The sequence below is a fragment of the Mandrillus leucophaeus genome, unplaced genomic scaffold, assembly GCF_000951045.1.
Source record: "Mandrillus leucophaeus isolate KB7577 unplaced genomic scaffold, Mleu.le_1.0 Scaffold316, whole genome shotgun sequence".
Lineage (NCBI taxonomy): Eukaryota > Metazoa > Chordata > Mammalia > Primates > Cercopithecidae > Mandrillus > Mandrillus leucophaeus.
The window spans coordinates 2,589,844-2,603,525 of NW_012103321.1; the positions used below are offsets into that span (position 1 = coordinate 2,589,844).

At 41.1% G+C, this 13,682-nt stretch overlaps 1 protein-coding gene across 1 annotated transcript in view; it reads left to right on the forward strand.

Annotated features, from left to right (window-relative positions):
- The window catches only part of PPIC (peptidylprolyl isomerase C (cyclophilin C)), a 16,039-nt gene extending 7,370 nt beyond the window's left edge, over positions 1–8,669 (forward strand). The window contains exons 2-5 of the mRNA XM_011987776.1: positions 2,333–2,446; positions 3,191–3,284; positions 6,102–6,286; positions 8,042–8,669. Coding sequence (XP_011843166.1) covers positions 2,333–2,446; positions 3,191–3,284; positions 6,102–6,286; positions 8,042–8,170 — 522 coding nt within the window. The 3' untranslated portion in view covers positions 8,171–8,669. The remainder of the gene's footprint in view (positions 1–2,332; positions 2,447–3,190; positions 3,285–6,101; positions 6,287–8,041) is intronic.
- The last annotated feature ends 5,013 nt before the right edge of the window (positions 8,670–13,682 follow it).

Here is a 13,682-nt window from a genome sequence, read left to right on the forward strand (position 1 = left end):
AAGACATTTATGCAGCCAACAGACACATGAAAAAATGCTCATCATCACTGGTCATCAGAGAAATGCAAATCAAAACTACAATGAGATACCATCTCCACACCAGTTAGACTGGTGATCATTAAAAAGTTAGGAAACAACAGATGCTGGAGAGGATGTGGAGAAATAGGAACACTTTTACACTGTTGGTGGGAGTGTAAATTAGGTCAACCATTGTGGAAGACAGTGTGGCAATTCCTCAAGGATCTAGATCTAGAAATACCATTTGACCCAACGATCCCATTACTGGGTATATACCCAATTATAAATCATGCTACTATAAAGACACATGCACACGTATGTTTATTGCAGCATTATTCACATTAGGAAAGACTTGAAACCAACCCAAATGTCCATCAATGATAGATTGGATGAAGAAAATGTGGCACATACCCACGATGGAATACTATGCAGCCATAAAAAAGGATGAGTTCATGTCCTTTGCAGGGACATGGATGCAGCTGGAAACCATCATTCTCAGCAAACTATTGCAAGAGCAGAAAACCAAACACCGCATGTTCTCACTCATAGGTGGGAATTGACAATGAGAACACTTGGACACAGGAAGGGGAACATCACACCCCGGGGCCTGTTGTGGGGTGGGGACGGGGGAGGGATAACATTAGGAGATATACCTAATGTAAATGAGTTAATGGGTGCAGCACACCAACATGGCACATGTATACATATGTAACAAACCTGCACATTGTGCACATGTACCCTAGAACATAAAGTATAATTAAAAAAAATAAAGTCTGGAAGGCTATTCTAGTGTGTTGTACAATGTTTCTTTAAGGTTTCATCTCTGGCTTCCTGGTGTTGCTTCGTTATTGCTGGTTATTGAATTTACACCTTGGCTTGCAAATCCCTTTGGAGAAACTGCTTCTGGCAGAAGCCAGCTCTGCACTGACCAGGCTCATGGGTGTGTTGAAGCTGCCTCCTATCCCAAGCCATGCTGAATGGCACTGCTTTAATACACTGCTCCATCTCAAGGGCAGGGCCCTTGATGCATTCTCTAAAGCTCTTCTATATAAGTAATAATAAAAGTTTAGCTGCTTTGGCCATGTAAAAATTGTAAAATGCCACATGGAACACTAAATATCACATCACCCTGTGACAGACGTACTGATGTATTGGCAGAAGCTCTTGTCTTGAGCAGAAGCTTGACAGTCTTTACTTAGTGATTTTTCTAAACTGTAAGACATCTTTTTTCCTTGACAACCCTTCTTATATTTTTTAAAGCCATCTCTTGAATGTCTTTTTTTACCCATTCAAACAGTAAATTGGTTCATATAATCTAAACGCGCTAATAGAATGCCCTTTGACTCTGTGGCCTTTTCAAGCGTTCTATGTCAGAATCATCTTAGCACAGTGATTTGTGAAGCAAAATGCATATAATGTTGTTTCAGATGAGACAGTTAAAAACAAGTCCAAGAGAACCTGTATGGTTTTACCTGCAAAAAGAGGACCCACATTCACTTCTGGCTATGTCTTTTCTTTTTTCTGTTCTGAAATGTTGGGTTAGGGAAAGCAAATTCTACCTGGGTAACTTGGGAACAAAAGGACTGAATTCAGTGTCTGAGTTTACAGGGTGATGGCTTTGTCAGGACCCAAGCTTAATGTCTGCTGTCCTTTGGAAAGCTGGGGCCCTGGTGCTTTACTGTGCTTGGACATGAATGGCAGGCCTTTTGAAGGACTGCTGTGTTTCATCATTTTCATCATCTCCTGGATGGCAGACATCTGTTGAGAATTCACTGCAAATTTAGGACTGTTTGAAATTACAAAAAAAACAAAAACAACAACAAAAAAAAAATTGGATGGTTAGCCTGTTCCCTCATTCCCTCACAATCTTTTTTTTTTTTTTTTTTTTTTTTTGGTCCTGCCAAGATTAGAGAGCATTACTTTCTAAGAGAGCAACATTTTCTATTCTAATCTTCATCCATAAAGCCAGGAAATGGGAAGTAGCAGCAGTGTTTCTCTGGGGTATGGGAAGAGAAGAATTACTGAAGACTTCATTGGCCAACCCTGACAGAATTGAGTCAGCCTTTAAACTCAATACCTGGTACAGTGCCAGGCCCATGGGTGGTGTTTAATGTTTGTTGAATGAATATTTGTGAGTGAGATGCACCCACGCAATAGTTTTAAAGTACCTTTAATTGATGTCATGCTCCTTTATAAAATACTGATGGGCAGGGCTTTTGTATGTGGATCAATTCTCAGATTTTAATTTTGGCTTACCTTATATTTGTGCTTTTCCACCTTATAACCTTCCACTTTGCCTTTCCACTGCACACAGGTTTTCTTTGATGTGAGGATTGGAGACAGAGATGTTGGCAGAATTGTGATTGGCCTCTTTGGAAAAGTTGTGCCCAAGACGGTAGAAAATTTTGTTGCTCTAGCAACAGGAGAGGTATGTCTCAGTTTTATTTCCTTTCAACTGGATCTTCTTTCTTTTAAGACAAATATAAAGATGTCTTCTGAGAAAATAAGTATTCAATTAGTATCTCAGATGAACCTTACCACATTTGACTTTATTTTCCAATAAAATATGTATTATCTGGGCACTCAGTGACCTTAGGCTTCTGGAAATTCGGAGAAAATAATCATCAAGTGAAAATAAGGGGCCGGGCGCGGTGGCTCACGCCTGTAATCTCAGCACTTTGGGAGGCCGAGGCGGGCGGATCACGAGGTCAGGAGATCGAGACCGTCCTGGCTGACATGGTGAAACCTTGTCTCTACTAAAAATAAAAAAATAAAAAAAAATTAGCCGGGCGTGGTGGCAGGTGCCTGTAGTCCCAGCTACTCGGGAGGCTGAGGCAGGAGAATGGCTTGAACCCTAAGGGCAGAGCTTGCAGTGAGCCGAGATTGTGCCACTGCATTCCAGCCTGGGCGAAACAGAGAGACTCCTTCTCAAAAAAAAGAAAAGAAAATATGGTTTGCTCTCTTTTAACATATTCACATTAATACTTTACTTACATATTTATTTTTTGGTCAGCTAATGATAAATTTCTCTCAGTAAACCGCAGCTGGGACATAATCAAGTTCTGTAGGCATTTTATTTAATTTTCTCAGTTTGTCCTTTCTAGGTCAACACTGAGTTTATCTTTTAGTATGGCCTCTGTTACTTGTTATTCAACTGAAATAATCTCTTTAGAAAGGATATGGATATAAAGGAAGCAAGTTTCATCGTGTCATCAAGGATTTCATGATTCAAGGAGGTGACATCACCGCTGGAGATGGCACTGGGGGTAACGTCTTTGCATTTTTTCCTTTCCCATTTACCAAACCGAAACCTAAGATTAAGCCAGTATATGAACCCAGTCCGTTGAAATCCAGAGCTAAGAAACACAGTTGTAAAGACGACTCTACCTCTTTAAGAAGCATGGAGTTTGGGGGACTCATCTAGCAGCATCTCGACAGGTATGAGGGAGGCGTCCTCATTTTAAGCAGGATTGTTTTGGTGTTTATTGTCTTTCCATAATCGAGCTGTATTCATTTTGCAGTTATTAAAATACCAGACTACTAGTCAGTAGCCATACAGAAAAATATCTTCCGTAGGAAGGAAAAGGTGTGGAACGTGAAGCTGCATTCCCCTGGGATGGCAGCGCGCTACAGAGGTGGGCATTGCAGGTAGAAAACGGGCCTCACACCAGGAGGGTGAGACTAGAGTTAGCAGCAGGGTCACAGTGCACTTTCTTCCTTCTTTCAGAATCTTTCATCATATTGACAAAAAACAAAACCAAAAAACAAGTCCAAGAGAACTTTTAAGGTTTAACCTGCAAAAAAGTGACTCACATTCTTGGCTCTGTGTTTTCTTTTTTCTGTTCTAAAATGATAGGTTGGAGAAAGCAAATTCTACTTAGGTAACTTGGGAACAGGAGGACTGAATCCAGTGTCTGAGTTTACAGGGTGGTGGCTTTGTCAGGACCCAAGCTTACTTTTACTGTCCTTTGGACAAAGCTGGGAACCAATAATGTTTTAAAGTTAAAGCAATAGCTGAGTTGTCAGAATTGTAATGCAAACTGACTCTTATAAACAAAACATAAAGTAGAAATAGTTAAATTTGGAGAGTTTCAAATCTCCTTTAGTTTATTGTGTCTCATTGAGGATTATAGCTATCCAGCTCCATACACTGTTTTCTCTTAAAAGTATAGTGAGTTCTTTTCTTGAACATACACTATATATGTAACTCCAAAGAGTTTAAATTTACTTTAGATTTAAGATTTTTAATTCAACAAATACTGGTTTGGGTGGATATTTGTTGTCTATTTTTAAAGCAACAGGACATTTTCAAGCACTATTTCTAATTTTATGTTTATTGCAATGGTTCATTTATAACAAAAAAAAATGACTGCTATTAGGTGCTTTGATTTGCCAGGCACTTTGTGAAGATTATTTTTAGTTCTTACAAAAATGCTGAGAGGTATGGGAATGTAGACTGGAGTGGAGGAAGGCATTTAGGTTACCCCAGGCAATGGGATTTGCTGAGGATGCTTGTGGATCTCACTGGAAAACCCTGCAGCGCTGGTACCCATGCCCGTGCCCTTGGTGCTGGCATCTCACCTTCCTGCCATAGGAATGGTGCCGCCAGGAATGGTGACTGAGCTTCACTCTGCCCTCTTCTCTGCTACCTTTTTTATTCTCACTACTTTCCCCGCCCAGTGTGCGTCTTGCCTTAAAATTCTCTGAATTTTGGAGACGATGTTTTGGACAGTTTAAATATAGCCTAGACCCTTCTGTAGGAGCACTCTCCTACAAGGCCACTTCAAGTGTCACTGACCAACCAGTTATAAATTGCTTGGCTTATATCCACTTCTGGGCTTTTTTTTTTTTTCTTTTGAGACACAGTCTCACTCTGTCACCCAGGCTGAAGTGCAATGGCATGATCTTGGCTCATTACAACCTCTGCCTCCCAGGTTCAAGCGATTCTCCTGCCTCAACCTCCCAAGTAGCTGGGATTGCAGGCACCCACCACCAAGCCTGGCTGATTTTTTTTGTATTTTTAGTAGAGACGGGGTTTCACCATGTTAGCCAGGATGGTCTCGGTCTCCTAATGTTGTGATCCACCCACCTCGGCCTCCCAAAGTGCTGGGATTACAGTCATGAGCCACTGCTCCCAGCCTACTTCTGGGTTTTATAACTGAATCAGAATTTTGAAGTTGGCAACTGACAGATAAGGGGCCCTGCAGAAGGGGAGATGGGCCTGGCAGACCCTTGAGGTGTTGGAGGATGGTCAGATCCTTCTCATGGTTTGTGGATAAAGGTCTTCCACTCTGCCTGCTGCTTTGCTAGAACTCCAGACCTCCTGCCTTGCTTTGGTTCTCCTGTTCAAGGCTGACCACTGGGTGCTCCCAATTGCCATCATCCTCTGGGTCCTGATGGGTCCTGAAGTTGCTGGAACCAACAACTTCCAGATCAGCTGCTATTGTTCTTGGTGCTGAGGCAAGAAAAAACACCAGCTTTAGAGTCAAAAAGTCAGATGTTCAAATTCTGCTCTGCTGTTTTCAAGTTTTGTAACCTCTGTTTTCCACTGTAAAACAGGACAGAGAATACCTACTCTTCAGGGCTGTTATGAGAATTCACTGTGGGTGTATATTGAATGCTTGGTGCATCCTGGTTGGGTGCTGAGTAACACCCAATCCTGGATAAGTCACAGGACTGTCCTGAGCTTTCAGCCTCAGGAAACAGGTACACAGCCACTAGGATGGCTCACACACCTTTTCATCTGGCTTTAGGATGTTTTCCTTACCTTCAATTCCTTCTCACTTCAGAGTGAAATCATGGTCCTGCTTGATCAAGGTTTGGCCCTTGGTTTGAGGCCAGAGAGCATCCCGCCATCCTGTGCCATATTTAAGGCTTTCTTTGTTCATTTTAGGCCCTAGTGCCCTGCTTCCTTAAGGAGTTAATTTTATTCCCTCCTTCACTTCTCCTTATGTTTGAACACGTATTCCCCATCCCTACCTCCTATAGGGTTCCAATAACTGATTCCTCTAAGGCCTTATGAACCCTTTGAAGAGTTGACTTTTGGAAGACATCTGTTGACTCTCTTCCTTGTTTTGTCTCAGGTGTGAGCATCTATGGTGAGACATTTCCAGATGAGAACTTCAAGCTGAAGCACTATGGCATTGGGTGGGTCAGTATGGCCAACGCTGGGCCTGACACCAATGGCTCTCAGTTCTTTATCACCTTGACCAAGCCCACCTGGTTGGACGGCAAACATGTGGTATTTGGAAAAGTCATCGATGGGATGGTAAATTGATACATTTTTTTCCTTTCAAAGCTTCATATTTTTATTGAGAGTACTTTCAATAATTTATTTTAATCTTAAAATATGCTTGTTAGAGATCCATTATATAGCTGACTGGCCTCTTCAAAGGGGAATAAATTATATATGGTATGGCATTTTAACTATTAGCGTCACTGGTGCAGCAGCTAGGGACTTGACAAGGAGAAATTAAGGACTTAAGTTGATTTATTTTACTACTTGATATAAATGTAAAGCCCTTTTTAATGGAACCAATATATACCAGGACCCCATATATACACACAATGGGATATTATTCAGTCTTCAAAAGGAAAGATATTCTGAGGACATTATGCTAAGTGAAATAAACCAGTCATAGGAAGACAAATACTGTATGATTTCATTTATATAAAATATCTAAAGTGGTCACATTGATAGAAACAGAAAGTAGAATGGTAGTTGCCAGGGGCTGGGGATAGGGGTAAATGGGATGTTGTATTTAATAAGGCTTTCAGTTTTGCAAGATGAAAAATTCTGGATATTTGTTGCACAACAGTGTAAATATACGCAACACCACTGCACTGTGCACTTACAAATGAGTAAGATGGCACATTTTATGTTATGTGTTTCTTACCAGAATTAAAAATAGTTAAAAACAAAGCAAAACAAAACAACCCCAGAATCCCATCTGGTTCAGCTCAGACACCCAGGTTACATTCACAGAGACATGGTACAGCAACCAAAGATTATCGAAGAGAATTTGAATCTATACTGTTGGGTCTCAAAGAATGTCAAAGCAGTCCAATTCACAACCCATAGGAACACTTCGTAACACCCTCCTTCCCTCTGTTTCTCAACATTTCTGCCTCACGGATGCCTAAAGTAGCTCTCTCAGCTCCTAAACTGGTTACTGTAAAGTCTGCCCACCCCAGGCCTGGACCATCCTTGTCTCCCTTGCCCTCTTCTAAGTTTCATTTTATTTTGTTTCCATGTGACTTATTCTGCCTCCCTCATCCAAATGTAAATAAAGCAGTCTTGCTCACCGCAGTTCCTTCACAACTAACTGCTCTTCTGATTCTATCCAACACAAGTTTGGGAACTGAGCTAGTAGCCTCAAGACTGTTTGGGAAACCCACCAAAAACCTACTTTCTTGGTCCTCGACCAGTCCTAACTGCCTTCAGTGTGTACTATGGTACTGCTGGGCTTGTGAAGCCTTCCAGGGTAGAGAAAGGCGCGTTCACAGCAGTGTAGGGGGCTGGTTACATTAGTATTGGGCTCAACTTATAGGTTAATGACTTGGGTCGCCTTTAAATGGACAAACCTAGAACTAGGTCCATTTCTGAATCTGCTTTCTGGCCCATACACGTGAAGACCTATTATAGCATGGAGCTGAAACTGACTCAGACTTCATGTTAACTGTTAACCAGGTGAATGGAAATGCCTTTTACTAGAGCTGGGTGTTTACAAAAATATCTACTTTTTTAGAATATAAAATGCGTATTTAAAAAGAAGTGAGGAAATATACCAGTGTGGTCTCTGAGTAAGAAGGTCATGGGTGAATTTTATTATGTTATGTTTATATTTTCTAAATATTCTAAGTTTTCTACAGTTAGCGTGCGTGATCTTAGTAGTCATAAAAAACAAACCAACCAACCTTATTTCCTTCCCACTTGGGCTTTTGGAGTTGGCTTTGGTTTAACCTTTGGATTGCTATAGCTGCTGGTCAGAATTAAACCACGTGTCTACTTTTCCCTCACCAGACAGTGGTGCACTCCATAGAGCTCCAAGCAACTGATGGGCACGACCGTCCACTCACCAACTGCTCAATTGTCAACAGTGGCAAGATAGATGTGAAAACGCCTTTTGTGGTTGAGGTTGCTGACTGGTGACACAACTGGCAGAAAACAAGGACACGCTTTGGCGGGGTGTGTGTGTGTGTGTGTGTGTGTGTGTGTGTGTGTGTGGTCTTTCAATTATTTGCTTTGTTTTGTTTTTTTCCTTTTTTACTTTCTATTTTCTATCCCAGATCACAGGAAAGTTATAAAAATCAAACCATCAGCCTTTAGTTTGCTTGAACTTTAGTAAACCAACTGCTTAGGGACTTTCAACTTAAATATATACACTTCCTCAAGTGGTACTATTTTTAAAGTAAAAAAACTTTGAATTGGCTATTTTTTTAATGCAATAATTTTTTTTCTGAATTCATTATGATCCCCATATTGGGTAATGCTGAAGATTTGTCTGAAACAGATGAGGATATTGAGTTTATTATTTTGTATCCAAACAGAAATTCAGGTAAAGGAAAATTTGACTAGTGTAATCTGAGATATGTCAGGGATTTCTTCCTAACAAAAAGGTGCTTTGCTGTTCTTTATATTAAATACTTTTTTACATAGATCAACTCTTTTTGCAAGACTTTTTAAAAATGTAAAGTTCTTTAAAAAATATACAAAAATACACACACTTTAGCATTAACAATGAACAGATTAGAAAGATTTTATAAATAAAACTATAAACACAATTAGATAACTCAGAAATTATGCCCATCCACATCTCATATACTTAAGCTGATTATTTACTTATTGTTATTCAGTGTAACATTTTTAGAAAGTTTTCTTGAGCCCAGTTGCAATAGGAATGTTTTTTATTACTTACATAAGGGGATTAAGACTCAGGCTATAAGGTCTGGGGATGGTGGCTCACGCCTGTAATCCCAGCACTTTGGGAGGCTGACACAGGAGAATTGCTCGAGTCCAGGAGTTTGAGACCAGCCTGGGCAACAACAGTGAGACCCTGTCTCTACAAAAACCAAAATTAGCTGGTCATGTCGGTGCACATCTATAGTTCCAGTTACTCAGGAGGCTGAGGTGGGAGGATCGCTTGAGTCCAGGAGGTCAAGGCTGCAGTGAGCTGTGATTGCCCCAGGCAACAGAGTGAGACCCTGTCTCAAACACCACCACCACCACCACCCCCCACTCAGGCTATATTTAAACTAGATGAGGCCAGGTGTGGTGGCACATGTCTGCAGTCCCAGCTACTCAAGAGGCTGAGGTGGGATGACTGCTTAAGCCCAGGAATTCGGGGCTATAGTGAGCTATACTGATTGGGTATCTGTACTGTTTGGCATCAATATGGTGGCCACCGGGGAGCATGGGACCACCAGGTTGCCTAAGGAGGGGTGAACTGGACCAGGCTGGAAACACAGCAGGTCAAAACTTCTGTGCTGGTCAGTAGTGGGATCATACCTGTGAATTGCCACTGCACTCCAGCCTGGGCAACATAGCAAGACCCTATCCTTTTTTAAAAAAATAACTAATGGGAAAGTGAAATTCTACTGGGGCCTTGTCATTAACATACCTGGCTATAATAGAGTGTGCTTGATCTCTGTTCAGATGGGAAGTGTTGTCTGTTAGAAAACAGTGCCATTGCTTCTCATCCAGGACTCATGCAGTGAGGATCCATCTCGAGTTGTATTCTAAGAAAATTGCCTCAATGAGAGATGAATTGAGTATTCCCACTGCTGATTCGCAAATTGCTACAACACTCTTGGACAGCAATTTGTTAATTTTTTTCCAACAAATACTTTTTGAGGGTCTTTGATCTGCCAGGTACCAGTTTGACTTTTGAGGATACAACAATGGACAGAACAGGGCCTCATGGGGCTTACAGTCTAGTGGGGGAAGACAGAGAATAAACAAGGAAACAAGTACAAAGGGTGATGAGTGCTGTGAAAATATATACATATATATATATATATCTCCATGTCTGCTGGAGAGGCTGGGAGAGAAGCATCGTTGGAGTGCAAGGCCTCTTGGGGCCCTCTTGGTTCTCTTGGGCCTCTTGAGGGATGGCATTTGTGCTAAGGCCTGAAGGAAAGGTAGGAAGCAGCAAGAAGGGCCTTCCAGGAGGAAGGAAGAGAAAATATGAAGGTCCCAAGATAAGGATGAGGGAATTCCAGGGCAGAAGAGAAAACCAGTGTGTTAGGGCCTGGTGCGAAAAGGGGAGCGGGATGGGGGTGCGGTCACAGGTGAGGCTGAAACTGGACCAGTTTGGGCCTGGGTGCCAAGGTGTGTCTTTGGTCATGGTACACGGAAAGGTTATCTGTTTGAAGTTGGGGAGGGGCATGATGTAATGATCTGTGTCTAAGAATTATTATTTTATCTGCTATAAGGAGAATTTTTATAGGGGGGCTAAAAGTGGAAGCAGTCCTTATCAGGAAACCCAAACATTCATAACCTTGGAATTTCTCACTCCTGGGATTGGCTTTAGAAAGTGATCCAAAATTGTAAGGGACATGAGTGTTTCGGTCAGCCCAGCATTTAGTCTGCTTGCTCTGGTGATGGCTGCCCAATTTCTTATTTTTCTTTTGAGAAATCACATCCTTCCCTCACCTAGCTCTAGTCCTTAGGGTGGGCTGAGCCTACAGATGGGTACACACCTGGCCTGGCAGACTCATTAATTAACTCACTTGATAAATATTATCAATAATATAGGCTGGGATAGAGCTGCAAACAAATAGTGTCACCCCTTGTGGTTCCTGTGAAAGTGACAAATTATACTACATGAATATATAACACAACATCAGGGAGCAATAAGTCAGTGAAGTCAGGGAAAGCGAATAGACAGTGAAGGGGTGGTCAGTGGGGGCTGAAGGAAGTGAGGGAGCACCAAGCCGTGGGGACAGTGGGGGAACTGTGTGAAGGCAGAGGGGACAAGAACAGTGGTCATCAGTGATGGGCAGGCTGGGTGGGTTCAGGAAACAGCAAAGGGGCCAGATGAACAGAGCAAGGGAGGTGGGACAGGGAGCAGGGCTGTCCTGTTGGCCATCCAGAACATTCCCTTGCCCTGGCTCCAGTGACTGGCTCAGACCTAGGTGCTGGACCTCAGTCATGTGAATGAGCCATCATTGGATTTCCGGAATGACTGGGAAAGAGCTGCCGTCTTTCTGAAAGAGAATATAAAGGAACAGGCCTAAGAGCGAAGTCAGCACAGAAAGAAGTGGCCCAGAAGACAGAAAGGTTCCGAAAACATCATTTAGCTGCTGTGTCCAGCTGTGCCCAAAGCTAATCCACACTTAGCTTTTCGCTCTGTAAACTAATACATTTTCCTTTTTCTTAAGCCAAGGCAAACTGATTTCCTTTGACTTGCAACCTAAAGTCTTTACCAAATATAGCAATATTGAAAATTTTTTATGTGTAAAGATGTGAATTGCAGAATATTTATGATAGCAAAATACTGGGAGCAACTTCAATGTCCCAAAATGGTTGTAAAGCACACATCCCATAATAGAATAATATGCATTCATTAAGACTGATGTTAGAGAACTGAGTAACATGAGAAAATGATTGTTTTAAAGAAAATGCAGAAATTCTGTATGCAGCATGATCTCAATTATGTAAACACATTCTCATAAAGCAAATACAACAAAATGCAAATTCACATAAGCAAATGCAAATGGTGGGATTTTTAAACTATATTTTTACTTTTTTTGGTTTTTAATTTTTCTCTAGCGTGCATTTCTTTTTAATAATTAAAAAAAGAAAACAATTCTTTTTAATTTTAAATGAAGATAACATGGAGGAAAAATTGGAAACAAATGACCTCTTGTACATGCAAAAGTGCTTTACATCTCAGTGTCCAAGAGCACATAGCCAGCACTCTCCCCCATGCAGAAGGACATGCGCTTTACACCACACATGCCATCTAGGTTTTCCACTACTGTGAGCATACATGACTTCTCTCTAGTGACAAGGCAAAAAGTGCTTCATTTGGGAAGTGCTGAAATTCTGAGCCCACTAGTGCACCAGTGGTAAATTATCATGTTATCTATCATGCCAGATGACCAAGAGCTAAGGACATACCCCTGCTAAAAACAGTTTATTTCTTGTACACCAAGGGTCAGGCCTCATACAGAAACCATGAGCAAACTGATGACTATGAAAATAGGAACTGTTACTTTTTATAGTCTAATGTTTTCTGCAAAAGCTTTTGAAATAAATAGTTCACTGTTTTGCAGATCACGTTACTAAAAAGAAACATTTATAGTTGTGGGCGGATGTGGAATCAGAGGAAAATTTACACTGGACACCACCACCAAGCCCAAATTATTATAATTTAGTCTTGAATCACTTTAATCAACACTTTAAAATATTTTGGTATTCTTAGCCATAATTTATTTTGTTCTCTTACAAGTGCTCTTTAGCAATTTTCTGGATCATCAAATAAGAGTTCAGTACAATTTACTTTTGGGTCAATTAGTTGGAATGACACTTTCGGAATTATCAATTACTTTATTTCTGATGAATTTTTAGGTTTTGAACAGGACTCACCAACCTCATTTCTCAGTTCAGCCGTTTTGAATTACATAAAGACAAAAACATGGCAAGGATTTTACAGCAGGAAAATGATTTGTTTTTGTTTTTCAACATTCCTATAATCCAGAGAGCTGAAGAAATCTTTGATCTAGAAAGCTTAGAAATTCAAAGCCCCCTCAACCACTGTTTTTTTTTTTTTTTTTTTTTCAAATTAAGGAAGAATTAAAAACAGTATTTGTAATGGAAAATTGTGGTGCCATTAAGTACATAACGGCTTTTACTTAAGTCTGTAATTCATTTTGTGGATTTAAGATTTTGGCCAAGAGTAAGTTTTAGGTGTGATATAACATAAGTTCCTCCAAGGTTTGCTAGTGTTACTGACATTCTAGAGTGGTGGAAAAACAACTGGCATTGATGCAGAATTGGAGTGACTAGTACCAGGAATCAAGTCAGAAAAAAAGACCATCTGACAAATAGTAAGAGTTAATACAAAATTAATTTTAAAATCCCACCCTAGGCCGGGCGCTGTGGCTCATGCCTGTAGTCCCAGCACTTTGGGAGGCCGAGGCAGGCGGATCACAAGGTCAGGAGTTTGAGACCAGCCTGGCCAATATGGTGAAACCCCATCTCTACTGAAAATACAAAAATTAGCTGGGCATGGTGGTGGGCACCTGTAGTCCCAGCTACTTGAGAGGCTGAGGCAGGAGAATCACTTGAACCCAGGAGGTGGAGGTTGCAGTGAGCCGAGATTATGCCACTGCACTCCAGCCTGGGCAACAGAGTAAGACTCAGTCTCAAAAAAAAAAACAAAAAAAAACAAAAAAAAAAATTCCCACCCTAGTTAGATTAGGATGCAGAGGATTCACAGATTTGGAGGATTTGGAGGACCCAACTTACCAAAACCCCTTCTATCACCCACTTTTAAAGTTTTATTAGCAGTCAGGTACCTTTCCACCCCCATTAACTTTTCAGAGCATGTGAAGGACTTCCTTCTTGGAGCACGGTGGGCCTTCAAAGCGCTGTTAAAACTACAGTCGCCGTCTGTCTGAGGTGGTAACATTGTGTCCTGTTATAGATATCCTGCATC